Source organism: Haliotis rufescens, unplaced genomic scaffold (genome assembly GCF_023055435.1).
Source record: "Haliotis rufescens isolate VD_foot unplaced genomic scaffold, xgHalRufe1.0.p SCAF_8, whole genome shotgun sequence".
NCBI lineage: Eukaryota > Metazoa > Mollusca > Gastropoda > Lepetellida > Haliotidae > Haliotis > Haliotis rufescens.
In genome coordinates, this window is record NW_025964372.1 from 48,336,420 (window position 1) to 48,359,149 (window position 22,730).

Consider the following 22,730-nt stretch of genomic DNA (forward strand, 5'->3'; position numbering starts at 1 on the left):
GTGTCACCACAGACATTCATTATACAGTCTGTTACAGAAGAGTGTCACCACAGACATTAATTATACAGTCTGTTACAGAAGAGCGTCACCACATACGTTCATTATACAGTCTGTTACAGCAGAGCGTCACCACATACGTTCATTATACAGTCTGTTACAGAAGAGCGTCACCACATACATTCATTATACAGTCTGTTACAGAAGAGCGTCACCACATACATTAATTATACAGTCTGTTACAGAAGAGCGTCACCACATACATTCATTATACAGTCTGTTACAGAAGAGTGTCACCACATACAGTCATTATACAGTCTGTTACAGAAGAGCGTCACCACATACATCCATCATACAGTCTGTTACAGAAGAGTGTCACCACAGACATTCGTTATACAGTCTGTTACAGAAGAGTGTCACCACAAGACATTCATTATACAGTCTGTTACAGAAGAGTGTCACCACAGACATTCATTATACAGTCTGTTACAGAAGAGTGCCACCACATACATCCATCATACAGCCTGTTACAGAAGAGTGTCACCACAGACATTATTATACAGTCTGTTACAGAAGAGTGTCACCACAGACATTATTATACAGTCTGTTACAGAAGAGTGTCACCACAGACATCCATCATACAGAATGTTACAGAAGGGTCTGACCATTTTGAATCATCACAACCATCCGTTGACCATCACTACAGACCCTAACAGAACTGTCTCATCATATAGTCATTGATTCCGTCCCTTACAGAAGGGTACCGTCATATAGAGTCCTCGAAACCGCCTGTTCCAGAAGCGGTTCACCGTCGCTACAATCCCGTGCAGAAATGTCTTACCATATATGCATCCGTTACAGAAGAGCATCGCCACAAAAAGTCATTGCTAGGTCCTCAATAGTAAAACCTTGCTTTATAATTTATTTACCGTCGTCAGCTGTGCCACTTGCAAGAAGACAGGCAAACACAACTGGAAGAAATAGCACCGGGGTTATCAACAAGTCCAACACATATACATTTCAGTTATATGAGAAAAAGGAAATACTTCACAGGGACTTCGTGCCGTGAGCAGGTCTACCTTGTCCTTTGCCTTGTGGTGCGAGAGATTCCCTTGACTTTAGAAGTCAGCAATATTCCAGCTGCATAATGGAGGCCAAACAAACCAGTGGGTGACAGCATGAACACCCTATTCTTACATGTACGGGAAGCTAACCTCTATGTCGTCGGCTCGTGCAAGTAGGTGCAATTACGATCTACTCTCCATTCGAGCTGATCACTACAGCTCGAATATAACTGAAGTACTTTTCAAAGTGTCCCGAAGCTCAACCATCTCTAGGTCGGGCTTCTGGACACCTTGAAAAGTAGTTCAGTTATATCACAGCGTATAAGGTTATTGTGGGAGGAAAAAAACAAGTTATCGGTCGTAGAGATAAAAAATTAGAGTAATTCAGTTGGAAGATAGTTTTTTTTCCAAAATATTTGTTATCATATTTCAATGAAACTTGGGAATAGGAAATAGGAACGAAGGGAGCTTGTGTGCATTTTATTATATTTGTTACTCAAGCCCCAAATTCACACTTTACTTTAGGGCCAATAAAGGAAAATTACTAACAATTGTATGGTATAGTAAAGTATGCATAGATAAATTGCATTTAACTTTTTTTTAAATACGCGTAGTTAAACAACATGTGGTTAAAATGTTAATTTATACGAAAACATCATAAATGCTCTATGTTAGTGTGCACATTTTTAGCAAATGTCAAAACGTGCACATTTACGTATTTTCTCCATTTGTTACGTGCAACGACATCCCAATGATGTCATACAATGCAATGACGGCACAGAATAATGCAATGACGTCATAGTTTAATGTGTAGTTGCGGCGCTGCTCTCATTCACGACACCTGTCTAAAATGGGACCGTATTCACTTCTTCGCTCTGTACAGGTGAGAGACGGACGAAAAACATATCGTTAAGGACTCCCGATACACTATCAGGGTACCAGGGAATGAAACCCAAGGACCGTAATCGGACTCAATTTGGACTCGAACCTACTATAAGCGGATCCTGGCACGAATAATGGAGACAACTCGAGCTGCGTCGAACTAAAACGTTTGTATTTCTATCGTAGTTCTGTTGGAGCAAATAAAGCGTGTGTAATCAGCAATACTCGCCTACAGCGGTCCAGCTTAGTGCATCCATGTGTGAGAGGGAGCAGGGAATTAATCGGAATGCAGCATAGTCCTACAAAGTGTGTCACTAACAGTCATGATATAGATATAAATAGCTCTGAGATAAGGACGTTCCCTTGTCGCAGGGACATAAGGGATTGGTACAGGTGACTATCCAAATTATAGGCCAAAACACAGTGTGGTGACAGTTCCACATTATATCACCCCAGTACTCATTTTTGTGGCTTATCAAGGGGGTTCTGCCCAGCTATTCTGACAGATTTGGTTGTGTTCTTATTGAACAGCATTAATCACATATGTACCATTACCGTAAAGGGTGTTTTGTCATGAAGTATTTTTGTGGTTATACTAGACCGTTCCTGTAATAAACAATACAGAAACTATACACACTGATCGCTGTGGTAAATGAGTAATGGCATACGTTCTGAGCACCTGTCCGTTGGGTTCGGCGTTACACGCATGTAAACACGTGTGCTTTTTAATATCTTTTGTCCTTTCTTGAACTTTCAGTTTCAAAATTACCAGACAGATAATACCGTCAATGCAGACAGTCACCTGTGACGCCTCATTTTATCACAACAGACCCGAAAAGCCATTCCCGGACAACAAACAGGCGAGTGGTCCAGTTGCCCCATTCCCGGACAACAAACAGGGCGAGTGGTCCAGTTGCCCCATTCCCGCACAACAAACAGGCGAGTGGTCCAGTTGCCTCATTCCCGCACAACAAACAGGCGAGTGGCCCAGTTGCCCCATTCCCGCACAACAAACAGGCGAGTGGTCCAGTTGCCCCATTCCCGCACAACAAACAGGCGAGTGGTCCAGTTGCCCCATTCCCCCACAACAAACAGGCGAGTGGTCCAGTTGCCCCATTCCCGCACATCAAACAGGCGAGTAGTTCAGTTGCCCCATTCCTGCACAACAAACAGGCGAGTGGTCCAGTTGCCCCATTCCCGCACAACAAACAGGCGAGTGCTTCAGTTGCCCCATTTCCGCACAACAAACAGGCAAGTGGTCCAGTTGCCCCATTCCCGCACAACAAACAGGCGAGTGGTCCAGTTGCCTCATTCCCGCACAACAAACAGGCGAGTGGTCCAGTTGCCCCATTCCCCCACAACAAACAGGCGAGTGGCGCTGTTGCCCCATTCCCGCACAACAAATAGGCGAGTGGTCCAGTTGCCCCATTCCCGCACAACAAACAGGCGAGTGGTCCAGTTGCCCCATTCCCGCACAACAAACAGGCGAGTGCTCCAGTTGCCCCATTCCCGCACAACAAACAGGCGAGTAGTCCAGTTGCCCCATTCCCGCACAACAAACAGGCGAGTGGTCCAGTTGCCCCATTCCCGCACAACAAACAGGCGAGTGCTCCAGTTGCCCCATTCCCGCACATCAAACAGGCGAGTAGTCCAGTTGCCCCATTCCCGCACAACAAACAGGCGAGTGGTCCAGTTGCCCCATTCCCGCACAACAAACAGGCGAGTGCTTCAGTTGCCCCATTTCCGCACAACAAACAGGCGAGTGGTCCAGTTGCCCCATTCCCGCACAACAAACAGGCGAGTGCTCCAGCTGCCCCATTCCCGCACAACAAACAGGCGAGTGGTCCAGTTGCCCCATTCCCGCACAACAAACAGGCGAGTGCTCCAGTTGCCCCATTCCCGCACAACAAACAGGCGAGTGGTCCATTTGCCCCATTCCCGCACAACAAACAGGCGAGTGCTCCAGTTGCCCCATTCCCGCACAACAAACAGGCGAGTGCTCCAGTTGCCCCATTCCCGGACAACAAACAGGCGAGTGTTCCATTTGCCCCATTCCCGCACAACAAACAGGCGATTGGTCCAATTGCCCCATTCCCGCACAACAAACAGGCGAGTGGTCCAGTTGCCCCATTCCCGCACAACAAACAGGCGAGTGCTCCAGTTGCCCCATTCCCGCACAACAAACAGGCGAGTAGTCCAGTTGCCCCATTCCCGCACAACAAACAGGCGAGTAGTCCAGTTGCCCCATTCCCGCACTATAACTGTTTGTAGTAAGGGAGCTCTCGCCTACGCCAAGACAGGAGAGGAAACAAGTTACTGCACACGAAAAGAATCAACTCACAAGATAGGAGACGAACATACTCACGAGACAGGAGAGGAATAAACTCTCAAGACGGGAGAGGAATATACTCACTACACACGAAGGGGATCAACTCACAAGACGAGAGGAATAAACTCACTACACACGAAAGGAATCAACTCACAAGATAGGAGACGAATCAACTCACAAGACAAGAGACGAATAAACTCACGAAACAGGAGAGGAATAAACTCACTACACATGAAAGGAATCAACTCACAAGATAGGAGACGAATCAACTCACAAGACAAGAGACGAATAAACTCACGAAACAGGAGAGGAATAAACTCACTACACGTGAAAGGAATCAACTCACAAGATAGGAGGCGAATCAACTCACAAGACAAGAGACGAATAAACTCACGAAACAGGAGAGGAATAAACTCACTACACGTGAAAGGAATCAACTCACAAGATAGGAGACGAATCAACTCACAAGACAAGAGACGAATAAACTCACGAAACAGGAGAGGAATAAACTCACTACACGTGAAAGGAATCAACTCACAAGATAGGAGGCGAATCAACTCACAAGACAAGAGACGAATAAACTCACGAAACAGGAGAGGAATAAACTCACTACACACGAAAGGAATCAACTCACAAGATAGGAGACGAATCAACTCACAAGACAAGAGACGGAGAAACTCACGAAACAGGAGAGGAATAAACTCACTACACGTGAAAGGAATAAACTCACTACACACGAAGGGAATAAAGGCACACTGTAAACGTCTCAGAGAGCTTTTTGTAAGCAACACTCCAGCAACAGAGACACATTGCCATTGTCAGCATACACCAATGATGATATCATTTAGAACACTGTTCAATAATGTCTCTGTTCCATGAGCAGTTCTGTAGGCTGACTGGTATTTATACATGAGGTTGGTCGCCACCAATTGCTCCATAAGTCTCTAAGGTAATATGACGACAAAACTTATTTCCGATCGAGAAGAACACAATGCTTAATGTTTTTGGCCTTAGTCATGATGACATTTTGGATGTAGTCAGTCCTGCATTTCCCAACAAGATGGTTCACAGACTTGCTGACACTGTCGTACATCGATTTCTAACTTGGACGTTCTCCTTTTACGTTCCGCAAGACGCTTACGTATTTTGGCTTCAAGTATTTCATCTCAGCGCCACGGAGTTACAGGCTTAAGTCAGGTCTTCTTCAGGTTTGATGGGGCGAGCTTGTCACGAGGTGTAGTAAGAGATGTGTTCAGATGGTCCCGTCACATAAACTACAGCAAAGTGGGTCTTACGAGTCATAATATATCCACGAGAGCCGACATATGCTTGTTAAAGAGGCGATAATATGGAGTGGTGGCCAGGTACAGTGACTTGGAGGATTGCCTAGGATCTTCTTTTTGATACCAACAACTGGTTTGACACGAGTATTACTACGACGCTGTTATAAAGCTGGAATAATGTTGACTGCAGCGTAAACAAAAGAATTAACAATGTTCGTGTCAGCATGATAACCATCGTTAGCTTGAATCCATCCCGAAATACTAAACGACAAACTGTTCTCGATTAAACTGGGCGCGGCACTTGAGCTTTACAAAGATACATACATTTACTTGAATTCAAATATACTCAGATTTTATAATGCCTGGCGGCGTGACGAATGTTTTTTTGTAAATGATCTATTAAATTGTACACGTTAGACAAGTAAGTAAGCGTATACAATGTTTTGATAATACGCTAAAAACGAACGAGCCGCCTACGGTCACCGTGACATGAAACTATCAAACAACGGTTTGAGTGTACAGCGCGCCACGGGGTTTCAAGTACGCTCTGATAATTCTCTAAACCAACGTGTGCGGAATACAGTTGTGAAAACTCCAAGTATGCACATGAACACACTGTCTTCAAATAGGTCATATGAACCCAAATCACACGCGAGGATGTCAAATTCAGCAGTGACGTCATGATATACACATATATCGCCCTGTCTAAACGCCCTCGCTTTCGGATACTGCCTGTGGCAGGGTTTGAATGTTGAGACAACTTCATCCTCCCTGCCAAGCCTATACATGCCACACAGGGATGGACACGCGTGAGTTCCTTTTTGTTACCTTGTCGCTTGTTTTGTCCGGCTTGTGTACTTTCATCATTGACTCTAGTGACGTTTGAAGTGGCCCGTCAAGCCTCTAAGTGGTTTGGTGAAATATACCATCAAAATAGTAACATTGACAACAATCAAGTGTTTCAGGGTAGATGTATGTTTGTAAAGGTAAGTTTTATCACGGTGACATGAACATATATGCACAACACAGAATATATAAATGATATATTTATATATATATAGACTTGCTGTTAGGAACGAACATTTAGTATTCTGGCAGGGAGCGTGGGAATTTTGTTTGAAGTATTTTTTCGGCAGCCCTCTCTGGGAGGGGAGACAAGCATTTTTTTCCTCAACCCCCGTCTCCACCCTCCAAACCTTGAATGCCCCAAACTCCTTTCCTGTGGGATTTTTATATCATCTCTAACATCAGTGATGTTCACGACATCCGATACCAGTTACACAAGATAAGAGGTCGACATGAAATTACATACACAATCAGTAAATACTGATATTTCGTTACGCAACTCCGCTATTATACTTCTCCTAGAGAGTAGAGTTCACGTCACGTCTGTAGTGTTTGCTGTTGGGGAGAACAACATAATGTCTGTTAGGGATCGTGACTTTTTCTTACGTTTGAAATACATTCGACAACAAATAATGAAAGAGCTTTCAAATGAACCACGGGCTAAATATAATATAGCTTCTTTATACAATGAACCACGGGCTAAATATAATATAGCTTCTTATACAAATGTATGCATCACCATGCCCAGAGGGGCCATGACATAACACGGCACCTTGCATGATCCCTTTCTGTCACTCAGTGGGAGACTTTATATCAAGGACGCATTAACCTTTTGGATAGACTAACATCTAGTCTCTGAAATGAACATATCGTACAGAAAAAAACAGTTGTTCAGTAATCTTAATAAAAATATAATAAAAAGGAGCCCAGTGACTCTGATCTAGACTTTCCAAACATACTAGACTTGCATGGGCTGTATTTGATGTATATTTGTATCAGGGTCTGTAAGACAGATTACCTTTTGGAGGGAGTGCCAACAATTACTCGGTGTAGCTTAGGTGAATACGTTTTAGGAGAGATAATGTATTGTCAACGTTTAACTTGTCACATTTGTGCACCGAGTTGATGAAATAAATTTAATACATGTAAATGTAATAAACCTGTTGTGGGATGAACTCTGTTCGGTAGGAGTGGTGGTGATCTGAATAGCAATGCAAACCTTCCGTTGCTTCTAAATCTGTAATCTGTCTGGATCACAGTCTGAATCAAACAATTCAGTGATTGGTATCATGTGCTTCGATGCAAGCAATTTCGATACGCTGAGACGCATGAACCTTGTGGCCTGTTCCACTGCCGGATCGTTTAGTCGCCTTGTACGACAAGCAAAGGTTGCGGGGACCTGTAATTTAACCCGGAATCCGCACGGTGGACCAGTGAATGAGGAAGTAATGTTTGTATGCCGATTTTGCAATATTCCAATGCGCGGGGGAGCCATGCCTCAAATGGGCTTGACCTGTGTGCCCATGTGCGGTATCGAACCGGGACCTGCGTCATAACTAACGATCACTTTAACCACAAGGCTACCCAACAACCCCCACATATCAACCAGGTTTAGTGAAACAACTACAACTACTCATTATTATATCCTTGAGACCGAATTTGGGAGAATAACACTGTCCACGTTGCATTGCGAGCATGATCTCGAGCTCTGATCTAGTGATTTTAGATGTGAATAGAAACATTCTTTTTGCCTTTCAGCAGGAGGGTTAGATACCCAGGGACGTGCATCGCCAGACACATCCGTCAGAGGTACCGCAGAGCTTACCGCCTCTCTTTAGTGTTCATATATTAAAAACGTTCACATGTTATTAAAGGTAGCCATCGACATATCATTCCAAGCGCTGCTTAATCTCAAACCGAAGCTTATATTATCGTACCATTTAGCACCAGCGGGTTTCATTCAACACTGAAGTCATAAATGGTAGTTTTAGTATTAACGTCATGTACAGGAAAGAAATTCCATTCTGACGTATTTAGGTCACATGTCGGTCTTCCAGCCTTTGGGTATCGATCGATGCTTCCTTTAACTCTCGACATAACGGAATCAGCGAAGTCGTTTAAACTTTAGAATTCCTTCGCTTCGTGTTTTTTTCATAACGGCCTTAACCATGCTTCCACTATTGTCTTGAAGAATCGTCAACCAAGACACTGACATGTTAACATGCCGATGTGACGTTAAATCTTAACTCACTGACATGTAAACACGTTCAACTGGTCACACTCTTACCTTCTCGGACACACGCCCACACACACATAAGTAATGAGTACAAATCGAAACATTTAACTGGAAATCCATTGAACAGAAATGCATGTCTGTGACTTCTGCAAGTAAAACTACGTGTACACACCAAAGAAATGTCAAACCATTTTAATGCACACTGTTCCAGTTTTGATAGGGATATTTATATTTTACCAAAAACACAAAACTGATTTGCATAATATGCTAGTTGTATGTTACGTGGCGTGCCGTATCATTTCCTTCAAAAGTTGAGTATTATATTTGTAACATGTATTATTGACATGACATTGTTCTGTTCAGTTGTGCGCAGGGTCCTGCTCTGCGTCGTGGTGGCGGAACTGGTCCTGGTGATAATACTGCTGAAGATAGTTCTGTAAGTACAACCAGATAGTTCTGTAAGTACAACAGGATAGTTCTGTAAGTACAACAGGATAGTTCTGTAAGTACAACAGGATAGTTCTGTAAGTACAACCAGATAGTTTTGTAAGTACAACATGATAGTTCTGTAAGTACAACAGGATAGTTCTGTAAGTACAACATGATAGTTCGCCAGATAGTTCTGTAAGTACAGCCAGATAGTTCTGTAAGTACAACCAGATAGTTCTGTAAGTACAACAGGATAGTTCTTTGAGTACAACAGGATAGTTCGCCAGATAGTTCTGTAAGTACAGCCAGATAGTTCTGTAAGTACAACCAGATAGTTCTGTAAGTACAACAGGGTAGTTCTGTGAGTACAACAGGATAGTTCGCCAGATAGTTCTGTAAGTACAGCCAGATAGTTCTGTAAGTACAGCCAGATAGTTCTGTAAGTACAACCAGATAGTTCTGTAAGTACAACAGGATAGTTCTGTGAGTACAACAGGATAGTTCGCCAGATAGTTCTGTAAGTACAGCCAGATAGTTCTGTAAGTACAGCCAGATAGTTCTGTAAGTACAACCAGATAGTTCTGTAAGTACAACAGGATAGTTCTGTGAGTACAACAGGATAGCTCTGTGAGTACAACAGGATAGCTCTGTAAGTGAAACAGGATAGCTCTGTAAGTACAACAGGATAGTTCTGTAAGTACAACCAGATATTTCTGTAAGTACAACATGATAGTTCTGTGAGTACAACAGGATAGCTCTGTGAATACAACCATGATTTAAACATATTTATTCACAAGGAGTGAACGGGATTGGGGGACAAGTTCTTCCAACTTAGAATGCTCTCCCCCTGGTATTTACAAAATATTCACAATTTCAAATTCAATATATATGCATAAAACATAAAACACTATAGATGAGAGAGAGAGAGAGAGAGAGAGAGAGAGAGAGAGACATTGTTGAATGAACAGTTCTTTACACGAATCTTTTAGTTGTACATATATAATGTTGTACTGCCTTAAATATAGCTTCATTTTCTGTAACAACGTGATCTGCATTGCCGTGTAACAGTAAGTGTACATCAATAGGTATGTTATGAACAATATTTTAAAGGCTGTTTAACATAATTTCACGCTGATGACTAAACCATGGACATTCCATGAGATAATGATATGCATTTTCACATGTATTCGAATATGTACAGTTCGGGTGATCTTTTATACCAATTCTATATAAATCATAATTCAACTGACTGCACATGTATCTCAGTTTTGTGTGTAAGATATTATATTTTCTTTTTCCATAAGCGAAGTAAGCAGGTGACGTGGGGTTGTGCTTTTGTAGCGAATTTTTAAAACAAGAAATCGTAGAATTTCGATCTGATAACGGAATAGAGTTCCACAATCGGATAGACGATGGGTAAAAGGATTCACACAAATGTCTTAGTCTTGTGAGAGGAACACTGATGTTTTCAGAGTTTCTGAGACTGTATGAGTTTTTTGCAGCAACGGTTTTGGGTAGAATATCTGTTAGATAGGAAGGGGCCATGTTATGATTAATTTTGAAGAAAAGACAAAGTTTACGTTTCTTTCTACGCTCAACTAAGGGTTCCCAACCGGTTTCGTAATATAATGAATGCCTGGGGGCATATTTAGGTAGACCAGTTACAATGCGTGCATCTTCTAATTGTAATTGTTCTAATTTCTCACTTTGTCCTTCGGTGCAACCATCCCAAACCTCACATGCGTATTCAAAGTGTGGTCTTATGAACATTTTATATATATTGTTAATAGTATTTCTGTGAAGTAGATGTTTGAGTTTTCTCAATGAGTAAATCATCTTGGAAGTTGTTTTAATTATGGTATCTATATGACAAGACCATTTGCCACTGGCTTCAAGTATAACACCCAAGTGCTTATGACTGTTTACAGAGCTGATTTCTTTTCCGTTGAAATATAGTTTTAGACCTCCGTTGTTGTCTTTGCGAGAGAATAGAACCGATTTGGTCTTATCGGGATTGTAAGTTATGAGCCAAAGTTTCGCCCATTCACTTAAGATTGCTAAATTTGTACTTAAGGAACGTTCCAGTACACTGTTATCATTGGATGACATGCCAATCGATGTATCGTCGGCAAACAGTCTTGTCATACAGTCTAATTTATCAGCAATGTCATTTACATAAACAATAAAGAGTAAAGGACCAAGCACGGCCCCCTGTGGCACGCCAGCCTTCATGTATCTTGGTTTGGATATTTCCCCGTTCACAAATACGCTTTGGCTACAGTTACTTATGTAACTGGTAATCCATTTTAACAATTGGCCTTTTATACCATACCTCTCTAATTTATACACAAGCCCACTGTGCCATACACGATCAAAGGCTTTTGATACATCACAGAATACAATAAAATAGTTTTCTTTGTTATCTAATGCTGTACAAATTTGGTGGTAAAGTTCTATTAGTTGATGGACAGTTGAGTGACCAGCCTGAAATCCAGATTGGTACTTATACAACAATTTGTTCTCATGAAAGTAATTATATAAATGTTTGAACACAACTCTCTCAAACAATTTTCCTAAACAACTAATGAGTGATATCGGTCTATAATTAGAAACGATAGTGTGATCACCTTTCTTAAGTAATGGCATAACGTTTGCTTGTTTCCACACTGATGGAAATATACTTGATTGTAGTGACAAATTGAACAGTAAACACAATGCTTCGCTTATAGAATATACAGTTTCCTTTAATAATTAATGACAAATTTTATCCGGTCCGGAGGCTTTATTAAGAGGCAAACATTGTATTATGTCTTCAATTTCCTTTTTAGATATGACTATGTTGTTCATCTCTGTCGCTGTACGAAATGTGAAGTCGGGCATAGTTGTTCTTGTATCATAGACATCAGAAAAAGATTGAAAATATTTATTCAGTTTCTCTGCCTTTCCAATATCAGTAAAAATTGTCGGGTGCTCGTCCGTGTCATACTGTTTAAGAGCGGCTATGTTGTTAGCTGAGCCAGAGTTCTTCACAACATAACGTAAAACTTTCCTGTAAGAGGGTTTGTTTTCTGCATGCAATTCTGATAGCAATTCATCGAGGTTTGAGTAAAAATGTTCTTTAGCGTGACATTTCATGTTATTTACTTTGTTCCTCTGATTTTTATAGGCCCGAATGTCTTTTTACTTTTTACTTTTTCTAGCCTTCTTTTTTAATCTATCTCTTTTCCTGGATTCTCGTCTTAAACTGAAATCATACCAAGGTTTGTCCTTTGGACGAATGGTTACTACTTTGGTTGGAATGCATATTTTAACATATTTATTCAAGTATTTATAGAACAGATTACATGCTTCATCAATATTTGAATTTTGATTAAATAATTCATTCCAGCAAGTATTTTCTATGAGCGAATTGAGTTTATCATAGTCACCGTTTTTAAAACATGAAATTTCTCTTTTATATGCTAATTTTGTTCGCAAACCAGTGTCTATTTCAATGTAAGTTTCCCTATTGTCGCTAATTTTACTATCAAAATCAATTACACCACTGTCGATGACTTTTATATCTTCACTGATAATAATAGGATCCAATAAACTACTGGTATGGTTCGTAATTCTGGTAGGCTCGGTTATGATATTGTGTAGATTTTTCCTATTTAGTAATTCATTTACGTTTAAGCTCCTAGACAATAACATGTATATATATATATATATATATATATATATATATGTGTATAACAACCATATAGTTCTGTAAGTACAACAGGATAGTTTTGTAAGTACAACAGGATAGTTCTGTGAGTACAACAGGATAGTTCTGTAAGTACAACATGATAGTTCTGTAAGTACAACATGATAGTTCTGTAAGTACAACATGATAGTTCTGTAAGTACAACCAGAGAGGGTAGTAAGTACAACATGATAGTTCTGTAAGTACAACCAGATAGCTCTGTAAGTACAACATGATAGCTCTGTAAATACAACCAGATAGTTCTGTAAGTACAACTTCTGATAGCAAAACAGATATTTCGGTACAACGTGTTAAGATGCCTCAACATGGATTGTTTACAATCTAAGCATGCCAACTTTATGATTTGTTTGGCAGTTTTGCCAAGAGGTTTATATACCCAGTAAAGGTGCTCTGCAATGATGTAGAAGAACACTCACCAATAGATGTATTACAAAAAGGACAGCATCAACAATCCATGATTCTTGCAGGCTGCTGTATCAAAGAAAAATCAAAACCAGCACTATAAGAAAACCCAGATAATCCAATATTTTGTTTAATAGTATATTTTGACTGGAAAAATATTAGTAAAATATGTTCATGATCTGTTAAAGAGCTACACACTTGACGAATGTCTCACATAATGGTAGAAATGTCTTTCCTGACTTAAGCAAAATTTAATTTTCTTGTAATGAAACATCTTCAAGTCTCTTCAGAAATAAAATACAGTTCAAAACGGTGTTAAAACATCGATTCACTCACTCACCCACACAAGACACTGCTTTAAACAAAGTTACGCACATCCTGTTAACTCGCGAAATGGAGGTAGCAATGGCATTCCACATTTAAGTATATTCTTTTCGTTCTCAAAACTTAAAACTTTCAAGTTAATAAGTTTTTAAACAAGTTTCGAATTGATGTTTCTGAAGCCGTTAAGAACCTTGATTGACATTAAACCTGGTTTATATAATAAACCCTCTCATTATATAAGATCCAGTTATTCTCCGATCAGATTTAGATTTTCGTACATTATCGATGAGACCGATTACCTTCAAACTTGTACCCCCAAAGATCCGGGGTAGAATTGGTCTTCAGCAACCCATGCTTGTCGTAAGAGGCGACCGTGCTTGTAAGAGGCGACTAACGGGATCGGGGGCCAGGATCGCTGACTTGGTTGATGCATGTCATCGTATCCCAATTGTGTAGATCAATGCTCATGTTGTCAATCACTGGTTTGTCTGGTCCAGACTCGATTATTTACAGGCCGCTGCATATAGCTGAAAGACTACTGATTGTGGCCAGGATCGCTGACTTGGTTGATGCATGTCATCGTATCCCAATTGTGTAGATCGATGCTCATGTTGTCAATCACTGGTTTGTCTGGTCCAGACTCGATTATTTACAGACCGCTGCATATAGCTGAAAGACTACTGAGTGCGGCGTTAAACAACAAACAAACAACAAACATAACTTCAAAATTGCAATCCTATCTGAACCCCGTTTCATTATCTGTTGAAATAAATGACTGAATTGAAATAAAACAGATGATGAGGGCTCTGATTAACCAATAATGTTCTGTTGTAGCAATTACATGAAAAAGAGCACAGCCGGGAAGTCGCAAGATGGAGACACAGATGATATGAAATCAGATTCAACTGAAATCTCAGATACAACTGTGATACGAAACGAATCATGTGATCAAAATCTTGTCAACTTCAATGATTTAAAGGGACCCGAACAAAACAGCACGGAGACTGGGCGTGGTGCTAAAAAAGTGCGAGAGCTAAAACAGAGAAACAGATATATCCATAGCTATCGGACAGAGGAGCTGCAGCCCCGTGACGACATGGACCTCACCGGCTTGTGCAACAGCAGGGAGCTGTTCGGCAGCTCAGACAGTCATGTATATGAAACCCTGAGTTTCAGGAGTGACGTGTCTGATTCAAACATAAAACTCAATAGTTCCAAGAAAAGTGACTTGTCGACAAAATCAAAGAAAGGCAAACGTGCAGTGAAGACATTACCGGCTGACTTCATACTTTGACGACATCACGGGGACGGAAATTTCGATGTGCTGTAATTGTGTATGTGTGATGACACGCACTGAAAACGCTTCAGACATGATGTGTTTTTGTGCTCAAGACCGTCTCTTAACACATTGAACATTGAATGACGACATTGAAGTGTTGTCTCATACCTAAATACGCAGAACAACTTAATATGATTTTTGTGGCCATTTTGCCAAAACATTCAAAAAAAATTAAAAATGTGTTGCTGTGATGTTGAACCAGGGTGTGGGATCTTGATATAAGCCATGCTAAGTCGATGTGGATCTCTTGTACTTCTTTTACTTCTGTTACCGACGTTACGACTGTTACCATTGCTTCTACAGGGGCTCCCTAAAATATTGCGCCCTGTCGGGTACCCATGTAGAGGAGCAGAAACACTGACGTATATTGCATATCGAGATATGCCTATCGTGTTTTGGGGATCGGTAGTTAACGGGTTCAGATATATGTTGTAGTTTCGGAATTAGTGGTAATATGGCTGTAGTTGATATCTTGATTACAATCAGTTGGTTTCCAAGGCGACTGTTATCTAAATGGGTCAGGTCATTTTTTGCCACTGGCGAGACGTGGTTCTGAGTCAAAACAGGAGTGATAAAACACTACTGTGACTTACCCTACGTCGGATTCACATTTATCTACACTCATGATCAAGTCTGGAAGAACTGATCCGACTGGGGACAGTGGCCAGATGGTGCCATCATCTCCCTTAAGCCTGTTTGTTTGTTTATTTGTTTACTGTTTAACGCCGCACTCAGCAATATTACAGCTATATGACGGCGGTCTGTGCATAATCGAGTCTGGACCAGACAATCCAGTGATTGACATCATGAGCATCGATCCACGCAATTGGGATACGATGACATGTATCAACCAAGTTACTGAGCCTGACCAACTGATCCCGTTAGTCGCCTCTTACGACACTTATAGTCGCCTTTTATGACAAGACCTCTCTTCCCCGGATCTTCACAGGTCGCTGTAAGGTGTTCGATATACAGTTGCAGACTTCCTTGTCTGCTTCCTTTAGCAGATGACTTCCTCCAGGATGAAATGGTTCATGTCACTTAATGACGGGACATGCAGTAGCCCTGAAACGTTGTGTATATATAAATAAAAAAGTTGTTATCCATAAATATACTCCATGGTATGGTAATCCAACTTCTAATACCTATGAAGACTCTCCAAGACTGAAGTATTTTTTCATTCTCTGAATATATGCGAGGAGATTTTTTTTAATTACAGTAAACTACGGTTATAACGAACTCAAAGGGACCACCAATTTTAGTTCGTTATAACCGTAGTTCGTTATAAGCATATATATATACAGCATATATACAGCAAATGGCCGGGACTAAAAGATAAGTTCGTTATATCCGTCAGTTCGTTATAAACATATTCGTTATAAGCGTAGTTTACTGTATTTGGTTTTCGATCCATGCTGCAAAAAATCATTACGTTCTGCCCGACGAATGTAACCCTTTGTCATTCTCACAAAAGAACTTTAACGTTTAGAGTAAAACCTGGTGTCAACAGTAATTTTCAGCGATCCATCCATAACTATTTTTACTTTTACGCCCACTGGAATCTGTTTCGGTAGATAATCGAGACTGGTTATTCTCTGGCGTTGACGTTGTATCTTACTTTTTTAACCACCAAGGTGGAAATCCGCAAAGCATGTTATTTCAAAAATCACCACACGAAAGGACAGCATTTTCCAAATGTATGCAAGTTAGGAAATCAACGTGTCATCCGAGGTCCATATGACCAGCGTTTGAAATGTACATGTACGTGTCATTTGGCTGCCAGATTGACATTTATTACTCAGGTCGTGACATATAAGAGCATTCAATTGATTATGAACATATGACAATGAGAGTAAATGTGGACATCGTTTTCATGTATTTTCTAACGTGTGAAATAATCGCAAAAGCCTTCACAGATGACAGATTTCATTACCTTTGAAATCGTGTATGACTTTCCAAAAGACGTTAAAATATGGTAGTTGTTGTCGGCATGATATCTCAGTATAAACTCCGGACAAGCATAACCGGTTATAACGAACATGCTTAAAACGAACTGACGGATATAACGAACTCACTTTTTTGGTCCCGATTATTCGCTGTAGTTATGCTGTATATGTGCTTATAACGAACTACGGTTATAACGAAGTAGAATTAGTAGTCCCTTTGAGTTCGTTATAACCGTAGTTTACTGTAGTTTACTTTTTATGGAAGAAGTCTGGAACGGAACACAGGTACACTGTTCTATTATGTCATGAGAGAAATATATTTCTCGATTATACACTTTTCCTTATCCCCTCGGCATATTATTGAAATGCATTGATTATTTTACTATTAAACTCTGAATGACGATACCCTAATCCAGTATTGAACATACTCCAGATAAGTTCTGCATCAACAGGAGCATGTATTTTTTCTTTTTCATTTCTGATTGGATTTATGGTGATGGTATCTCGTTTTTTTACAACTCTCGATATATTGCAAATAATCAATATGACAAACATTTCGCTTTACTTTGAGTATGTAGGACTAAGCCTAGTTTACTTTAATTGGTAATAGCTGTCTGAACAATAGTTAGGTTCTTCCTGAAATAAATGTGATTTCGTCACCGGAAAGAGTGAGACACACATGAGGAATGAATGAAACGCGAGTCTGTGGCGTGCTTTGAAAGCAGATTGATTACTTACCGACAAACCTAATATAACTGGAATTGTGCTGGCTGCGGTATTGGACAACATTCAATCACTCACTCACTTTATTCTTGAACTTGTCAACACACACAAGCACGTGATACTTCGTCGAACATTCCGTGGAAAGGACTGAGTACAGTAAACTACGGTTATAACGAACTCAAATGGACTACTAGTTTTAGTTCGTTATAACCGTAGTTCGTTATAAGTATACATACAGCATAACTACAGCAAGTAGTCGGGGCCAAAAAAGTAAGTTCCCTTATATCCGTCAGTTCGTTATAAGAGAGTTCGTTATAACCGTAGTTTACTGTATATGTTAAAAACATTCAGAGAGTAGTATTGTACATGTCAGGGGATGATAATTATAGACACAGAGATAACAATATACAGTAAACTACGGTTATAGCGAATTCAAAGGGACCACAAATTCTAGTTCGTTATAAGCATATATCCAGCACAAATACAGCAAATGGCAGGGACCTAAAAATCAGTTCGTTATAAGCGTGTTCGTTATAACCGTAGTTTACTGTAAGTTATTACCCGGTGCCATTAATACACTTCCAAGGCAAGACGTAAAACATTTCCTATTATTCATAACGCTCGAGTGGCCAGGGTTGTAGCATGTTGAGAATCATAATGTCAATCAGTGTCCCAGTGTAAGAAAGAGCAGTTAACCGACGATAAACTCCCTGGAATATTTTATTACGTCTCGTTTATTATACCATGACGTTATTGTGAATTAACCATGAGAACGTTTGGACGTTTTATATTTAGCACATTATTTATAACCTTAGCTGCAGCGATGAAATAAAGTTTTCAATATTGCAAAACGTTTCAAACTAACAGACAACATGACTCGTTAATGACATATGATTTTATTACTGGAACGTAATTCAACAATTTTAGATTTTGTATCTAGTATTCGTGAAGTTGTGACCAAGTTTTACCTCAAAGGAAATACATGCTTTAAGCTCCTGATAATTGATTGTATTACATCAGTGTTTTCTGAACTGGGGAGATTTATCATCAATTATTTCTCCCTTAAGCTTATTATACAATTCAGGAAGATACGATCCTCTATGAAGGTGGTAAGTTCCATTAACCACTAAGTATGAAATACATCTTCGACATAGTCCCCACAGCAGTTTCTAAATACCCCAAAAACAATTTCGATATGACCACCACAACACTTTGTACATACCCCCCAAACAATTTCGATATGACCACCACAACACTTTGTACATACCCCCCAAACAATTTCGATATTACCCCCACAACACGTTGTAAATACCCAAAAAACAATATCAATATTACCACCACAAACTTGGTAAATACCTCTGAAACAACATCAATATTACCACCACAACACTTGGTAAATACGCCCAAAACATATTTCGATATAACCCCAACAACACTTTGTAAATACACACAAAACAATTTCGATATTACCACCACAACACTTGGTTAATACCCCCAAAACAATATCAATATTACCTCCACAACAATTGGTAAATACCCCCAACACATATTTCGATATGACCCCAATAACACTTTGTAAATACCCACAAAACAATTTCGATGTAACCCCCACAACACTTTGTAAATATCCCCAAAACAATTTCGATATTACCCCCACAAAACTTTGTAAATACCCACAAAACAATATCAATAATACCACCACAACACTTGGTAAATACCAACAAAACAATATCAATATTACCACCACAACACTTGGTAAATACCCCCAAAACAATATCAATATTACCACCACAACACTTGGTAAATACGCCCAAAACATATTTCGATGTAACCCCCACAACACTTTGTAAATATCCCCAAAACAATTTTGATATTACCCCCACAACACTTTGTAAATACCCACAAAAAAAATTCGATATTACCACCACAACACTTGGTTAATACCCCCAAAACAATATCAATATTACCACCACAACACTTGGTAAATACCCCCAAAACAACATCAATATTACCACAACAACACTTGGTTAATACGCCCAAAACATATTTCGATATTACCACCACAACACTGTAATACTGTAAAATTAAAACCATTAACTGAAGCACACGTAAACAAGTGGGTTCCATCTTCAGCTAAAACGAAATTATTGATGGCAGATGACTGTCGCATTTTAAATGCCAACGTATTAACCATACCTTGAAGATAGTTGCAATTATATGTGATGATAAATATAAACAAACCATGGTAAACCCTAATCACTTAAATTCAAATCTTGAGAAAATCGAGACGGATGGATTGGGACGTCGAGATGTACGTGATAAACTTGTATTTGAATTTAAATGTCCACTCCCGGACAAGAAATAACACAACACAGCAGTTCCTCGATATTCCAGTCGACTCCTCGACTCATCAAGTTCATCAAGTCTAAGGGGCGGTCGGGTAGCCTAGTGGTTAAAGCGTTCGCTCTTCACTCCGAAGACCCGGGTTCGATTCCCGACGTGGGTACAATGTGTGAAGCCCATTGCTGGTGTCCCCCGCCGTGATATTGATGGAATATTGCTAAAAGCAGCGTAAGATCATACTTATTCACTCACTCATCAAGTCTACTTCTGTTCATCTGCTACGCATTCATATCCGGTTCAAGGTGGACCTTGTCGTCACGTGACTTACTAACAGAATAGCCATTTTTATAGGGGGCAAATAATGAATAACGGTTATTTAGTGCATAGTCACTTATGGTATTAACAGGTAGCGTAAATAACCATCACGATATAATCTCCCCTGCCCTACCTCAGCCATAACTTACACTGTAAACAATGTGCTTAGATTGTCAACACTTACACGACATGTTTAGATCTAAACATGTTTACAAATGTGATTAAACCCTAAACGGAATACACATTTAGTTTACGGTCTAAACACATGGAATGAGCTATCTTCTCACAGACTAAGCACCACCAAATCACAGCATCCGCACAATCATAGGTTTCTGGTGTGCCCAAGGGACGCAACTCTGTATAGCGAATTGCGGTGCCTTAGGCGACTGGGCCACCCGTGCCCCCCTGTGAAAAGACCCATCATGCGGATGGTATACGTCCTCGCATCTCGGTTACGTGTACGATAATAGCTATAGCTTCCGTATAAATTCGCACATGAAATAAAATTCCCTTAAGCAAACATTATCAAACCAGTCAGACCATGTGGCATCTTTGTAGATGACGGCAAGACAGTCCTGGTTCCCTCCATAGTTATTCGGTTGTGAATTATGACGTGACCAGGCTTTAAAGTTGAGTTTTCGCCCATCCAGCCACTTCCACGTGTCTTCTTCCTCAACACGAGACGCCCCCAACCACACAAAGTCTGTCACACCTACGAAGACATTAACTGGATACAACGCTCACGGTCACTGATGGTGTGCTGCTCACACAAAGTAAGGTATACGGACCTGCAGGAAGATACACGGACAACCAGGAAGGTACACGGACCACCAAGAAGGTACACGTGCAGTCAGTAAGGTACACGGACAACCAGGAAGATACACGGACCACCAGGAACGTACACGGACAACTAAGAAGGTACACGTACAACCAAGAAGGTACACGGACAATCAGGAAGGTACACGGACAACCAGGAAGGTACACGGACAACCAAGGAAGATACACGGACAATCAGGAAGGTACACGGACAACCAGGAACGTACACAGACAACCAGGAACGTACACGGACAACCAGGAACGTACACGGACAACCAGGAAGATACACGGACAACCAAGAAGGGACACGGACAATCAAGAAGGTACACGGACAACCAAGAAGGGACACGGACAACCAGAAAGGTACACGGTCAACAAGAAAGGTACGCGGACAACCAGAAAGGTACACGTACAACCAAGAAGGTACACGGACAATCAGGAAGGTACACGGACAACCAGGAAGGTACACGGACAACCAGGAAGGTACACGGACAACCAGAAAGGTACACAGACAACCAGGAAGGTACATTGACCAAGGACAACCAAGGAAGGTACACGGACAATCAGGAAGGTACACAGACAACCAGGAACGTACACGGACAACCAGGAAGATACACAGACAACCAAGAAGGGACACGGACAATCAAGAAGTTACACGGACAACCAAGAAGGGACACGGACAACCAGAAAGTTACGCGGACAACCAGAAAGGTACACGTACAACCAAGAAGGTACACGGACAATCAGGAAGGTACACGGACAACCAGGAAGGTACACGGCCAATCGGGAAGGTACACGGACAACCAAGAAGCTACACGGACAACCAGGAAGGTACATGGCCAATCGGGAAGGTACACGGGCCACCAGGAAGGTACACGTACAACCAGGAAGTCACACGAAAAATCAGTAAGGTACACGGATACTCCGTATGGTACACGGACAACCAAGAAGGGACACGGACAATCAGGAAGGTACACGGACAATCAGGAAGGTACATAGACAACCAGGAAGGTACACGGACAATCAGGAAGGTACACGGACAATAAGGAAGGTACACGGACAATCAGGAAGGTAAACGGACAACCAAGAAGGGACACGGACAATCAGGAAGGTACACGGACAATCAGGAAAGGTACACGGACAACCAGGAAGGTACACGGACAATCAGGAAGGTACACGGACAGTCAGGAAGGTACACGGACAACCAAGAAGGTACACGGACAACCAGGAAGGTACACGGACAATCAAGGAAGGTACACGGACAATCAGGAAGGTACACGGACAACCAGGAACGTACACGGACAACCAGGAACGTACACGGACAACCAGGAACGTACACGGACCACCAGGAAGATACACGGACAACCAGGAAGGTACACGGACAACCAGGAAGGTACACGGACAACCAAGGAAGGTACACGGACAATCAGGAAGGTACACGGACAACCAGGAACGTACACAGACAACCAGGAACGTACACGGACAACCAGGAACGTACACGGACAACCAGGAAGATACACGGACAACCAAGAAGGGACACGGACAATCAAGAAGGTACACGGACAACCAAGAAGGGACACGGACAACCAGAAAGGTACACGGTCAACAAGAAAGGTACGCGGACAACCAGAAAGGTACACGTACAACCAAGAAGGTACACGGACAATCAGGAAGGTACACGGACAACCAGGAAGGTACACGGACAACC

General features: G+C 41.1%; 4 protein-coding genes across 6 annotated transcripts in view; 1 reads left to right on the forward strand and 3 right to left on the reverse strand.

The window, feature by feature from the left end:
• Window positions 1-2,271, reverse strand: part of LOC124115157 — a 38,910-nt gene extending 36,639 nt beyond the window's left edge. The window contains exons 1-2 of the mRNA XM_048389530.1: window positions 2,173-2,271; window positions 927-968 (exon numbers count right to left, since the gene is read on the reverse strand). Coding sequence (XP_048245487.1) covers window positions 927-968; window positions 2,173-2,200 — 70 coding nt within the window. The 5' untranslated portion in view covers window positions 2,201-2,271. The remainder of the gene's footprint in view (window positions 1-926; window positions 969-2,172) is intronic.
• Window positions 2,272-3,251: 980 nt separating this feature from the next.
• LOC125377045 (bifunctional endo-1,4-beta-xylanase XylA-like) lies at window positions 3,252-5,437 on the reverse strand. Its single transcript, XM_048389848.1, has 3 exons — window positions 5,414-5,437; window positions 3,700-4,229; window positions 3,252-3,669 (listed from the first exon to the last, which is right to left on the reverse strand). Exons 1-3 carry the CDS (start codon window positions 5,435-5,437, stop codon window positions 3,252-3,254), a joined length of 972 nt encoding a protein of 323 aa, XP_048245805.1.
• A 671-nt stretch (window positions 5,438-6,108) lies between these two features.
• On the forward strand, window positions 6,109-15,077 carry LOC124115156. Of its 3 annotated transcripts, none has more exons than XM_046476032.2 (4): window positions 6,109-6,364; window positions 8,160-8,210; window positions 9,001-9,073; window positions 14,375-15,077. In XM_046476032.2, the coding sequence occupies exons 1-4, from the start codon at window positions 6,304-6,306 to the stop codon at window positions 14,832-14,834; spliced, it is 645 nt and encodes a 214-aa protein (XP_046331988.2). In that variant the 5' UTR covers window positions 6,109-6,303; the 3' UTR covers window positions 14,835-15,077. The 3 variants fall into 3 exon arrangements, with proteins under 3 accessions (XP_046331988.2, XP_046331989.2, XP_046331987.2); XM_046476031.2 differs by lacking the exon at window positions 6,109-6,364 and adding an exon at window positions 6,392-6,541; XM_046476033.2 differs by lacking the exon at window positions 8,160-8,210.
• Window positions 15,078-18,204: 3,127 nt separating this feature from the next.
• The window catches only part of LOC125376968 (CD209 antigen-like protein C), a 43,129-nt gene continuing 38,603 nt past the window's right edge, over window positions 18,205-22,730 (reverse strand). Inside the window, exon 4 of the mRNA XM_048389699.1 lies at window positions 18,205-20,918. Coding sequence (XP_048245656.1) covers window positions 20,677-20,918 — 242 coding nt within the window. The 3' untranslated portion in view covers window positions 18,205-20,676. The remainder of the gene's footprint in view (window positions 20,919-22,730) is intronic.